Raw genomic sequence first — 14,341 nt, 5'->3', positions numbered from 1 at the left:
TTGTGTATGTTACTTAGTTTTTATGTCATGACTTTATTAATGTTCATTTCTTAAAGTCATCATCTCTGCTCAGGCAGTATCAGCCAGCCAGACCATCTAGGTTATCTCTGTGCTCTCCTTAGTCATCATCTCTGCTCAGCCAGCCAGCCAGCCAGACCATCTAGGTTATCTCTGTGCTCTCCTTAGTCATCATCTCTGCTCCGGCAGTATCAGCCAGCCAGACCATCTAGGTTATCTCTGTGCTCTCCTTAGTCATCATCTCTGCTCCGGCAGTATCAGCCAGCCAGATCATCTAGGTTATCTCTGTGCTCTCCTTAGTCATCATCTCTGCTCCGGCAGTATTAGCCAGCCAGATCATCTAGGTTATCTCTGTGCTCTCCTTAGTCATCATCTCTGCTCCGGCAGTATCAGCCAGCCAGATCATCTAGGTTATCTCTGTGCTCTCCTTAGTCATCATCTCTGCTCCGGCAGTATCAGCCAGCCAGACCATCTAGGTTATCTCTGTGCTCTCCTTAGTCATCATCTCTGCTCCGGCAGTATCAGCCAGCCAGATCATCTAGGTTATCTCTGTGCTCTCCTTAGTCATCATCTCTGCTCAGGCAGTATCAGCCAGCCAGACCATCTAGGTTATCTCTGTGCTCTCCTTAGTCATCATCTCTGCTCCGGCAGTATCAGCCAGCCAGACCATCTAGGTTATCTCTGTGCTCTCCTTAGTCATCATCTCTGCTCAGGCAGTATCAGCCAGCCAGACCATCTAGGTTATCTCTGTGCTCTCCTTAGTCATCATCTCTGCTCCGGCAGTATCAGCCAGCCAGACCATCTAGGTTATCTCTGTGCTCTCCTTAGTCATCATCTCTGCTCCGACAGTATCAGCCAGCCAGCCAGACCATCTAGGTTATCTCTGTACTCTCCTTAGTCATCATCTCTGCTCAGACAGTATCAGCCAGCCAGACCATCTAGGTTATCTCTGTACTCTCCTTAGTCATCATCTCTGCTCAGGCAGTATCAGCCAGCCAGACCATCTAGGTTATCTCTGTGCTCTCCTTAGTCATCATCTCTGCTCCGACAGTATCAGCCAGCCAGCCAGACCATCTAGGTTATCTCTGTGCTCTCCTTAGTCATCATCTCTGCTCCGACAGTATCAGCCAGCCAGACCATCTAGGTTATCTCTGTGCTCTCCTTAGTCATCATCTCTGTTCAGGCAGTATCAGCCAGCCAGCCAGCCAGCCAGCCAGACCATCTAAGGATATCTCTGTGCTCCCCATACTGTACTGTCTGTAGTCATGCTATTTAGCTAGGCTAGCCTGCCTAAGTATGCTGCAGAGCTGTCTGAGGAAATCATTTTGCTTATTCTTCAAAGTAGATAAGACACACTTTCACAAACTGTCTCTGTCCCTCTCGTCGTTGTGTAGATTTATCTCTCATGCGGTCTGTGTGTATCTATCCTAACGTAGCAGGCGTTAAAGTGTATCCATCCAGAGATCTGTATATAATGAGGAGATGCTCATGTCTCCAATGGGGAGTCGTTGTCACGAAGGTGGGAAGGCAGGCGACAAACGTAGGTCCAAAATAAACCCATAGAAACGCGTAGAAACCCATAGATACGCGTAGAAACCCATAGATACGCGTAGAAACCCATAGATACCCATTGGACAGATTTTGGTGAGTGAAAGCTTCCTCTCAGATCCCTCTATCAGAGACTGGAAAAACTAGCGCAATGGATTCTGGTAATTGTAGTTAATTACCACGTTTCTGCACTGAACTAGGTTGAATATTTGCTTAATGAAAACTACAACTCCCTTCAGCCCAGCGTCCCACGTAGTTTTTGACTTGATTTCTGTCGTGAATAATTGTATTTCCTTCTAAAAAACGGAACTAAATTCAAGTAATGGAAACGACGTCGGCCAATTTGTTGTTTAATGACCAAAGAAAAGCTGACGTCAGTTAATCACTCAGCAATAGTTACTGTCTGTCATATGTGAAAGCCTGTCTGTCTGTCTGTCTTATGTGATAGCCTGTCTGTCTGTCATATGTGAAAGCCTGTCTGTCTGTCATATGTGAAAGCCTGTCTGTCTGTCATATGTGAAAGCCTGTCTGTCTGTCTGTCATATGTGAAAGCCTGTCTGTCTGTCTGTCATATGTGAAAGCCTGTCTGTCTGTCTGTCATATGTGAAAGTCTGTCTGTCTGTCTGTCTGTCTGTCTGTCTGTCTGTCTGTCTGTCTGTCATATGTGAAAGTCTGTCTGTCTGTCTGTCTGTCTGTCATATGTGAAAGTCTGTCTGTCTGTCTGTCATATGTGAAAGCCTGTCTGTCTGTCTGTCTGTCATATGTGAAAGTCTGTCTGTCTGTCTGTCTGTCTGTCTGTCATATGTGAAAGTCTGTCTGTCTGTCATATGTGAAAGCCTGTCTGTCTGTCTGTCTTATGTGAAAGCGTGTCTGTCTGTCTGTCTGTCTGTCTGTCTTATGTGAAAGCGTGTCTGTCTGTCTGTCTGTCTTATGTGAAAGCCTGTCTGTCTGTCTGTCTGTCTTATGTGAAAGCCTGTCTGTGTTGTGCGTCTGACTGTGTGTGTGAGGGAGATATGACTTCTGTGAAGGCCTGTGTGTGTGAGGGAGATATGACTTCTGTGAAGGCCTGTGTGTGTGTGAGGGAGATATGACTTCTGTGAAGGCCTGTGTGTGTGTGAGGGAGATATGACTTCTGTGAAGGCCTGTGTGTGTGTGAGGGAGATATGACTTCTGTGAAGGTCTGTGTGTGTGAGGGAGATATGACTTCTGTGAAGGTCTGTGTGTGTGAGGGAGATATGACTTCTGTGAAGGCCTGTGTGTGTGAGGGAGATATGACTTCTGTGAAGGCCTGTGTGTGTGAGGGAGATATGACTTCTGTGAAGGCCTGTGTGTGAGGGAGATATGACTTCTGTGAAGGCCTGTGTGTGTGAGGGAGATATGACTTCTGTGAAGGCCTGTGTGTGTGAGGGAGATATGACTTCTGTGAGTGCCTGTGAAGGCCTCCTGTGTGTTTTTGATTGTGTAGAAAGGCAGGACACTGATGGTTAAGGATGTCTCTCTACTTCTCCTCTTCACAGTGGATTCACTATAGAGCTGGCGTCAGCTCTCACTGTTGTGTTTGCTTCCAATATCGGAATCCCAGTCAGTACCACACACTGCAAGGTACGACCCAGTCTGGTGGACCGCCTCCCAGCCACATCTCACCCTTACACTCACTTGGCATGTTGGTGTGTGGTGTGTATTTTTTATTTTTTATTTCACCCTTATTTAACCAGGTAGGCCAGTTGAGAACAAGTTCTCATTTACAACGGTGACCTGGCAGGTGTGTAGGTGTGGTGTGTTTGTTCCCACAGGTGTGCTGTTTGCTGAAAGCCTCAAAAGGCTGGGCTACCTCGCTCCCACAATCTTACAACTCCTCCTTGTCTCACTTCTCTTCTCTGTGTTTTTGTACCCCTCCATCTCTCTCTCTCTTTCTCTCTGTCTCTGTCTCTCTTTCTCTCTTTCTCTCTCTCTCTGTCTCTCTCTCTGTCTCTCTCTCTGTCTCTCTCTCTGTCTCTCTCTCTGTCTCTCTCTCTGTCTCTCTCTCTGTCTCTCTCTCTCTCTGTCTCTCTCTCTCTCTGTCTCTCTCTCTCTCTGTCTCTCTCTCTCTTTCTTTCTTTCTTTCTCTTTCTTTCTCTCTTTCTCTCTTTCTCTCTCTCTCTGTCTCTCTCTCTCTCTCTCTCTCTGTCTCGGTCTCTCTCTCTCTGTCTCTCTCTCTCTCTCTTTCTCTCTTTCTCTCTCTCTCTGTCTCTCTCTGTCTTTCTCTCTCTCTCTCTGTCTGTCTCTGTCTCTCTCTCTCTCTCTCTCTCTCTGTCTCTCTCTGTCTCTCTCTGTCTCTCTCTGTCTCTCTCTCTCTCTCTCTGTCTCTCTCTCTCTGTCTCTCTCTCTCTCTCTCTCTCTCTCTGTCTCTCTCTCTCTCTCTCTCTCTGTCTCTCTCTGTCTCTCTCTGTCTCTCTCTCTCTCTCTTTCTCTCTTTCTCTCTCTCTCTGTCTCTCTCTGTCTTTCTCTCTCTCTTTCTCTCTCTCTCTGTCTCTCTCTCTCTCTCTCTCTCTGTCTCTCTCTGTCTCTCTCTGTCTCTCTCTCTCTCTCTTTCTCTCTTTCTCTCTCTCTCTGTCTCTCTCTGTCTTTCTCTCTCTCTCTCTGTCTGTCTCTGTCTCTCTCTCTCTCTCTCTCTCTCTGTCTCTCTCTGTCTCTCTCTGTCTCTCTCTGTCTCTCTCTCTCTCTCTCTGTCTCTCTCTCTCTGTCTCTCTCTCTCTCTCTCTCTCTCTGTCTCTCTCTCTGTCTCTCTTTCTCTCTCTCTGTCTCTCTTTCTCTCTCTATTCAGTGGGTTTTGCGTTGAAGTAATGAGTGCTCTGTCAGTGCTTGTTGCTTCTAATGTGGGCATCCCAATAAGCTCCACCCACTGCAAGGTATTGGCGTGCTGGTTCGTTAGTGAAGCATTGTAGCTCCTCCCATCAGCTTCACTAGACTGAATCTGAGCCAATCACAACTCTCCGAGTTGCAGCTTTGACCCCTTGTGCACTTTTCCTCCAGCTGTGATTGGGTTAAGGTCTGAGGGCTCCGATGAGATTACTTAATTCTTACCATCCATCCATCCAATAGTTATTGGAGTTCCCTTAGTTCACCTGATATTGACGTGTTTTAAATCATCCCAATGTGTCTGAAACGGCATTGTGTAGCTCAGTGGGATTGTGTAAGTAATGACGTTACCTAATGCAACATTTTAGTGAAATCTTAGTTCCTGAATGAATGAAACGCACCAGGCTAGCCTCAGGCAGACCGATCATAACACCACTCCTCTCATTTAATTAGCCACTCCAGTCTTGTGTTATTCAGTGGTGACTTGGGCTGTGTCCCAAATGGCTTCCTATCCCCTATATAGTGCATTACATTTAACCGGGGGCCCCAGAAGGCTCTATGTAAGGGAATAGGGTGCTATTTGGAACATATTGAGAAAATAATGTAGTTGCACACTCTAGCCAGCAGATCCAACCCACTTCCTGACTGCCGCACTAGGGTCAAACGGACTTCCTGACTGTCGCACTAGGGTCAAACGGACTTCCTGACTGTCGCACTAGGGTCAAACGGACTTCCTGACTGTCGCGCTAGGGTCAAACGGACTTCCTGACTGTCGCGCTAGGGTCAAACGGACTTCCTGACTGTCGCGCTAGGGTCAAACGGACTTCCTGACTGTCGCGCTAGGGTCAAACGGACTTCCTGACTGTCGCGCTAGGGTCAAACGGACTTCCTGACTGTCGCGCTAGGGTCAAACGGACTTCCTGACTGTCGCGCTAGGGTCAAACGGACTTCCTGACTGTCGCGCTAGGGTCAAACGGACTTCCTGACTGTCGCGCTAGGGTCAAACGGACTTCCTGACTGTCGCGCTAGGGTCAAACGGACTTCCTGACTGTCGCGCTAGGGTCAAACGGACTTCCTGACCGTCGCGCTAGGGTCAAACGGACTTCCTGACCGTCGCGCTAGGGTCAAACGGACTTCCTGACCGCCGCGCTAGGGTCAAACGGACTTCCTGACCGCCGCGCTAGGGTCAAACGGACTTCCTGACCGCCGCGCTAGGGTCAAACGGACTTCCTGACCGCCGCGCTAGGGTCAAACGGACTTCCTGACCGCCGCGCTAGGGTCAAACGGACTTCCTGACCGCCGCGCTAGGGTCAAACGGACTTCCTGACCGCCGCGCTAGGGTCAAACGGACTTCCTGACCGCCGCGCTAGGGTCAAACGGACTTCCTGACCGCCGCGCTAGGGTCAAACGGACTTCCTGACCGCCGCGCTAGGGTCAAACGGACTTCCTGACTGCCGCGGTATGGTCAAACGGACTTCCTTTGTAGATGAAGACACTGAGGAGAGACGGCACGAGATATGGCTCAAGGAAAACACACGTCGATCCAGGGATGAGAAATGCTTTCATCTCCAAATTGCCTCATTATCCCAACTGTTACTAGTGCAGCTGTAAAAGCAAGTGGGTTGCAGCTGCTGGCTACTATACAAAGTGGAACTCTGACTCAACTGCTTCGTTGAGCAATATTTCAGCAACGGACTTGGTCAAGTCAGGCTTTTCCTTTTAGGTACATTTGTCATCAGCTGGGGGAAAATGCTCAAGAAACAAAACTGTACTTTCAATTGATTTTTTTTTTTTAAATGCTAAATTCACTAAAATCAACCTGATGCTAAACCATTTCTCCTGATTTCTCTCCTCCACTCCCTTGGTAGCAGTAGGCCTAACTCTCTTTAACATGCTAATAGCTAGCTATGTCTTTCGTATGATTGTGATGTCCATATTGTCTCTCTGGTGATTGGTTGATTTGTAAAGACCACTGACCAATTAATCAGAGGTTGCTCTCGTCTAAACTCACGATCAGGGTCATATTCATTAGGGCACACCGTAGGGAAAAACATTTTGCAACGGAAATGGAAAACTAGCTTTTCTTATTGCACAAATCCAATAAGTATAATTTTAGTTTTCTTCTGTTTGTATCCTAATGACTATGACCCTGGTGTCACTAACGTGGCCTTTACCAAGACCTCTGTAGTGTGTGAGTACAGGAAAGAGTGCAGGTTGGGGGGACCATTCAGGACCATTGAACCCAGTTCAATAACGAGAACTTCCCTACTCCGTTATTAAACTAATACATCTCTGAGATGACGCCCTAACCCTGTAAAAACTGCTACGATGTTGTGCAGTGACAAGTCCGCTGCTCAATTCGCTCAGCGTCGTACAATATCCGCGTTTCAGACCGACTACACTGCAGTCGCCTGCCAGATCTCAACACCTGGACAGGTGTTTAACATATCAGCTAACCACATCATATGATACAGCCGTTCAATGCCTGACTGTGCAGTTGATGACATCATGCAACCATTGGTTAATGGTTGTAAGTGCGGCTTCAAATGTAGTCTGTCTGGAACGCGCCCATTCTCACAATGTTGAGTTAGCTAGATTCCATCTCAGCTGCTCACGACTACACAGATTCTCTGGTTGCTTTTACAGAGGCAGCCCAATTCTGTTTATCAGATCAGATTTGAATTTTTTTCAATAATTGGGAAAAGGATTGGAATTGGGCTGTGAAACATGGGGCAGTCCCTCCTGACCCAGTCCAGATTTAGACTGCTATACACACATACACACACACACACACACACACACACACACACACACACACACACACACACACACACACACACACACACACACACACACACGACAGATTTAGACTCCCGCTCTTTGCGTCACAGGGCTGCTACCTCGGGTTACACTGGTCGTATAAGACCAGTCCTCTCTGCTCTCAGTACCTCCCCATAGAGGGCCAAACACACACACACACACACACACACACACTCTGTTCCGCCCTTCCGCCACACATATGGAGCATGCTTGGATGTGTGACTGTACATGTAAATCACATAATCCAGCACACTAATTCCACTGGGAATTACAGACCTCAAGTTTTTTTTATTGTTAGTTTGATCATAAAGTATTTCATGTAAATATGTGAGATCAGATATGTGCTGTTGTGGAAGCCTGAACATTGCATAAGTATGCACTGAAGAAAACATGCACCATCACACACACATTCAGCTATTTATTGATTTGGGTGGATTCTATTTGGGTGGATTCTATTTGGGTGGATTCTATTTGGGTGGATTCCATTTTGGGTGGATTCCATTTTGGGTGGATTCCATTTTGGGTGGATTCCATTTTGGGTGGATTCCATTTTGGGTGGATTCTATAAGGGTGGATTCTATAAGGGTGGATTCTATAAGGGTGGATTCCATTTTGGGGTGGTGAAATAAGAAACTAAAATGGGTAACTACAGTCTTCAACTGACTGATATGAAGAAACCTACAAATAGAAGTGTTGAAATCAACTGTCACTACTAACCTAGGAGATTTCACGTTAGTGGTCTGTCACCAACCAACACTGGTGCTTTTAGGCTCACAGCAGGCTTTTGTTCTATCCCTGCACTAACCCACCTGACTCTCAGGTCAGGTCTTGAGCAGTTAGTTGTTCAGGGCTGCACAGCCTTCTCCTGGACCAAGTTTGGTGGACCAGGACCACTGGCTGAACTCATATAAATATATATAAATTTAACCCATTCTGTGCTGCGGTTAATTTTGTTCTCTCCCCCCCCCCCCCTCCCCTCCCCCTCCATGGTGACCAGGTGGGCTCGGTGGTAGCGGTTGGCTGGATCCGCTCCAAGAAGGCGGTTGATTGGCGGTTGTTCCGTAATATCTTCCTGGCGTGGTTCGTCACAGTGCCAGTAGCCGGGCTGTTCAGCGCTGCGGTCATGGCCCTGTTCGTCTACGGCATCCTCCCTTATGTCTGAGGAAGAGAGGAGAGAGGGAGAAAAGACGAGATGGAGAGAGAGAGTGGGAGAGGGGATGGTAAAGAAAGAGGAGATGCAAAGAATGAAGCTAGTAGGAAAAAAGAGATGGATGGAGTGGTTAATTAAACTGTCTAGAGGGGAGAAGAAAAGAGAATTAGATCACACGCTGCCTGGGTTCTGGTCCTGAAGAGGGTTAGATCACATGCTGCCTGGGTTCTAGTCCTGAAGAGGGTTAGATCACATGCTGCCTGGGTTCTAGTCCCGAAGAGGGTTAGATTACATGTTGCCTGGGTTCTGGTCAAGAGACTTGTTGACTTCTATGCTGAAGGATTCTTGTTTTATTTTTTTATTTTCATTTTTTTTTTGCATTAAAAAAAACTAATATGTTCAATCTTATAAAACAACCTGCTGTACAGACGCATATTACCGACAGACATATTACGGACGGACGTGTTACGGACGGACGTGTTACGGACGGGCGTGTTACGGACGGGCGTGTTACGGACGGGCGTGTTACGGACGGGCGTGTTACGGACGGGCGTGTTACGGACGGGCGTGTTACGGACGGGCGTGTTACGGACAGACGTGTTACGGACCGATATACGTTAAGACACTAGGATTCTACTGTTTTACAGGCAATAATATGAAAGATAAATGCAGTCAACACAATGTTTCGATCATCACTAGTTAACACAGTTAAAATGATATCTCATCTTTATATATATATATATATATCTCTTTCATTGCGTTATTAGCGGCTGCCTGCAGTAGGAAACCACGGTGTAGTCGGTTCAGTAGTTATCCTTAATGCCCAAAAGAAAAATTGTACATATTGTAATATTGGATTATTTGAGTGCGATTTGTTGTACTGCAGCTTAGCTTTAAAACAAAAGATGTGTGTCGTTCAACCAAACCACTCTGACTCTTCATAGCCTACCATTACCGTTACTGCCCTTACACGCTAGACAGGAAGGAAGTTACTGCCCTTACACGCTAGACAGGAAGGAAGGTCTTGTTGCCACGGCGACCATAAAACCCTCCCAGGGTGCTGAGATTGCAAAAAAAAAAAATTCTCCCAGATATACAGTACCAGTCAAAATTTTGGACACACCTACTAATTCAAGGATTTCTCTTTATTTTTACTATTGTCTACATTGTATAATAATAGTGGAGACATCAACACTATGAAATAACAATGGAATCATGTAGTAACCAAAAAAAAGTGTTACAAATCAAAGTGTATTTTAGATTCTTCAAAGTAGCCACCCTTTGCCTAAATGACAGCATTGCACACTCTTGATATTCTCTCAACCAGCTTCACCTGGAATGCTTTTCCAACAGTCTTGAAGGAGTTCCCACATGCTGAGTACTTTCTTCACTCTGCGGTATCCCAAACCATCTCAATTGGGTTGAGGTCGGGTGATTTTGGAAGCCAGGTCATCTGATGCAGTACTCATCACTCTCCTTATTGGTAAAATAGCCCTTGCACAGCCTGGAGGTGTGTTGGATCATTGTCCTGTTGAAAAACAAATGATAGTCCCACTAAACGCAAACCAGATGAGATGGCGTATCGCTGCAGAATGCTGTGGTAGCCATGCTGGTTAAGTGTGCCTTGAATTCTAAATAAATCACAGACAGTGTCACCAGCAAAGCACCCCCACACCATCACACCTCCTTGCTTCATGGTGGGAACCACACATGCGGAGATCATCCGTTCACCTACTCTGCTTCTCACAAAGACATGTCGGTTGAGACCAAAAATCTCACTTTTGGACTCATCAGACCAAAGGACAGATTTCCACCAGTCTAATGTCCATTGCTCATGTTTCTTGGCCCAAGCAAGTCTCTCCTTATTGGTGTCCTTTAGTAGTGGTTTATCTTCTGTATACCACTCCTACCTTGTCACAACACAACTGATTGGCTCAAACACATTAAGAAGGAAAGACATTTCACAAATAATCTTTTAACAAGGCACACCTGTTAATTTAAATGCATTCCAGGTGACTACCCCATGAAGCTGGTTGAGAGAATGCCAAAAGTGTGCAAAGCTGTCATCAAGGCAAAGGGTGGCTACTTTGAAGAATCTCAAATATAAAATATATTTTGATTTGTTAAACACTTTTCTGGTTACTACATGATTCCATATGTTTTATTTCATAGTTTTGATGTCTTCACTATTATTCTACAATGTAGAAAATAGTCAAAATAAAAACCCTTGAATGAGTAGGGTTGTAACCAAACTTTTGACTGGTACTGTATACAGTATATATATATTTTTTTGTATTTTATTAGGATCCCTACAAGCTGTCGCTGAAACATCAGCTACTTTTCCTGGGCTCCACATGAAACATGACATCATACAGAACATTAATTGACAAGGACAGATGTTACCATAGAAACCAGTTACCAGAAGATGTCCCAATTTGAACTGCGTTCTGTATGTTTTAAAGATGGATACCCTGTTTTTTAATGTGTTCTATAACGTCATTTTGTACTGTAAACTATCATGTGGTTTTCCGTCTTTTAGATTTTGTATTTTGTCTTTTTATGAATACTTTTTGTTTTTGCTCTGGTTGGAGGTATAGAATACACCCATTATTCTGTCTGACCGTTTCATTTATTATTTAACATTTTAACTGAGCACATGGGGGGGGAGGGGGGGGGGCATTCTCATTTTGTTAATTTCAGAATAATATTTTACCAAAGATCCTGAGGAAACCCTTTTTCATCAGTTTCAGTATTCTGAACCATCACTTCAAAAAATATATATATTTGACTATTTGCAGAAATTTAACAAACAAACTGTTTCCTTTCTGTAGTGAACTGGATATTTGTTTGTGTTCCAAGTACAGTATTAGAGGTGTGTGTGTGTGTTGGGTAGGACAGCTCAACGGGGTGCGTTACACCATGCCAAAGTAAGCTGCTGTACTTGCTGTCATAGCAACATGCCAATATCACACAGACACGTCAAAGTATAGCAGCAGCCAAAATACTGAAACCAACACACACACACACACACACACACACACACACACACACACACACACACACCGCCTTTATAAGCCCCTATACCAGCTAGTCACCTGCATTCAGACTGCACACACACACACACACACCGCCTTTATAAGCCCCTATACCAGCTAGACACCTGTATTCAGACTACACACACACACACACACCACCCAGCAGTATGTTCAGGCCCACCGGTGCTGTCTGTTGTATATCCCAGCCCTCTGAGACAATACTGGAGGATGTATATACTGTTAATATATGGGTCAGGGTGACCGTCTGTCTGTTCTACGTTTCCTGTTTGTTCAAGTGAAATAACCTAAACTAGCAGGTGTAAAAAAGACCCCTTGAGCGGAGTCCCCACAGTTTGTTTTTTTTTCTCTCCAGGGGAAACAGAAGTTAGTTTGAAAAATCCTGTATCCGGTGACCAGTGTAAGAACTAGCTCAACAGTATAGTAGTCACACACCATCTCTGTCTAGACTCTAGATTGACCCCCCCCTCTAGATGCACCCCCAAGGGGGGGGGGGGGGGGGGGGGCGGCGTTTGGTCAGACGTCATGTCATTGTGAGAGAAAGGATCATATCAGTGATGTACCCCCCCCCCCTTCCCTTTTTTTTGTCATTGGTCCTGTCCCAAATGGTACCCTTGGTTCTCTATATAATGCACTACCTTTGACCACTACCCCATGGGACTCAAGTCAAACGGGGGGGGGGAGATATCAGTAGTGTAATTGGGGAGGAAATATCAGTAGTGTTATTAGGGAGGGGGATGATATCAGTAGTGTTATTAGGGAGGGGGATGGATATCAGTAGTGTTATTAGGGAGGGGGATGATATCAGTAGTGTTATTAGGGAGGGGGATGATATCAGTAGTGTTATTAGGGAGGGGGTGGGATATCAGTAGTGTTATTAGGGAGGGGGATGATATCAGTAGTGTTATTAGGGAGGGGGATGATATCAGTAGTGTTATTAGGGAGGGGGATGGATATCAGTAGTGTTATTAGGGAGGGGGATGATATCAGTAGTGTTATTAGGGAGGGGGATGATATCAGTAGTGTTATTAGGGAGGGGGGTGGATATCAGTAGTGTTATTAGGGAGGGGGAGGGATATCAGTAGTGTTATTAGTGGGGGATGATATCAGTAGTGTTATTAGGGAGGGGGTGGATATCAGTAGTGTTATTAGGGAGGGGGACGATATCAGTGGTGTTATTAGGGAGGGGGATGATATCAGTAGTGTTATTAGGGAGGGGGATGATATCAGTAGTGTTATTAGGGGGGGTGGATATCAGTAGTGTTATTAGGGGGGGGTGGATATCAGTAGTGTTATTAGGGGGGGTGGATATCAGTAGTGTTATTAGGGAGGGGATGATATCAGTAGTGTTATTAGGGAGGGGGAGGATAGGGACGATATCAGGGGCTAATATGGAGGGTTCAGGGCTAATATGGAGGTACATGTAGCTCATAGAGTTGGATAGAGGGCACATACCAATGTCTCTGCCCATGCTAAAACAAGCTTTGTGGCAAGTGAGCCCTCGATCCAACTCTATGGTTTATATCAAGGTTTTGGGAGTAGTTTTGATCATCACCAGCGTTTTTGACGGTCACCTGACTTGTAAATGAACCAACCGCCAATGAAAACTTTCTTTTTTTTATTTTGACACTTTGTGGTGTATTTTTTTAATTTTTTTATCTCCTGAACCAATCTATGCTTAAGTGGCCATTTGCCTTGTAAAGTTATGTTTTACTGTGTGATGGATACAGTAAGTTATAAGTACTGTGGAGTTTACATCGTAACTAAGATATTGTTGAGTAACTAAAAAAATATATATATGACAAAAAAAAACGTTTTTGCCTAATGATGCCAATGAAAAAACTAAACTATTATTGTTAACCATGAATAATGTAAGACGAAATAACCTGAAGTGTCTAGACGAAAGAGCGTTAATGACGTCTCATTGTCCTCATGTTTTTCTTCTCTTGTAGTAGAGCTAGTTATCCTGAACCCTCTACACTGCTGTGTTAACACTACATGTATGGCTGCAATTCAATAATGAAGAGAATAAATAGACACATTTCATCAAGACTATATATTTTTCTACCATCTCTGTTTTAACCCCCCCCCCCACCGAGTGAACCGCACCAGAAGCTGTGAGGAGGGTGGAACACGCTGGGAACCTGGCACAGGGTCACGAGACTGATGTCATTGCTTGTAACCAGGAAGTGGTCATTATGATGTCATGATTTCCTCCATTCCAACGTGATTGGCCACGTTGTGCTCTAACCCAGCGTGCTCTCTCCTTACGTTAGACTGTGTGTCGGTTGTCGATATAGATCAGACTCTTAAATTACCATTTTTATTTTGAATTTTAGATAAAAAAGCACTTTGTAATTTTGTTTCCCTATACCGCTTTGATGAGCTGCCAGACGGAGGTTACTTATTTATAGCAGGAAATGGAAAGCTTTTATTACACTTATCATCCATGTCTAGCCAATAAGTTTAAAAGCAGGCCTGAGACCAGTATCACTAAGGACAGAGCTAAGGCTAATAAATCTAAGGTCTGATTTCAAATCAGAAAAAGCTCTGTGGACTGGTAACCTAACGTAGCAGGCGTAAAAAGACGCCTGAGCGGAGTTCCCAGGTTGAAAATACTGTATCCCTCAAAACCCGGGAAAGATCCGCTTTGTCGACCTGGCGGAGAGTGGTGGACAGGAGATGACCTGATATGGCTTTATGTCCGAGGCGAGATGACTGCCGCTTGCAGCTCTCATAGTCCTTGGACAAGCAGTGAGTTGTTATGGAGGCCCGTTCCTGCCAGCGTTTTGGCATTAATCCGCTTCCATAGATTGATCCCCTTTGGAACTCACCTGGTCATATTTTTTTTTTTCTTCATGCATTCTCAGTCCTGATAGGCTGTTAGGGATGCACGGCTCAAGGTAGAGAGAGA

General features: G+C 45.2%; 1 protein-coding gene across 3 annotated transcripts in view; it reads left to right on the top strand.

The window, feature by feature from the left end:
* Positions 1-9,462, top strand: part of slc20a2 (solute carrier family 20 member 2) — a 91,557-nt gene extending 82,095 nt beyond the window's left edge. For 2 of the 3 annotated variants that reach the window (XM_039013842.1, XM_039013843.1), the window contains exons 10-11: positions 3,084-3,168; positions 8,222-9,462. In XM_039013842.1, the coding sequence (XP_038869770.1) occupies positions 3,084-3,168; positions 8,222-8,386 (250 nt within the window). In that variant the 3' untranslated portion in view covers positions 8,387-9,462. The remainder of the gene's footprint in view (positions 1-3,083; positions 3,169-8,221) is intronic. The other variant, XM_039013844.1, reaches the window with a different exon arrangement.
* The last annotated feature ends 4,879 nt before the right edge of the window (positions 9,463-14,341 follow it).

The sequence above is a fragment of the Salvelinus namaycush genome, chromosome 18, assembly GCF_016432855.1.
Source record: "Salvelinus namaycush isolate Seneca chromosome 18, SaNama_1.0, whole genome shotgun sequence".
Taxonomy (NCBI): domain Eukaryota; kingdom Metazoa; phylum Chordata; class Actinopteri; order Salmoniformes; family Salmonidae; genus Salvelinus; species Salvelinus namaycush.
This window is presented reverse-complemented; position numbering and strand designations above follow the sequence as displayed.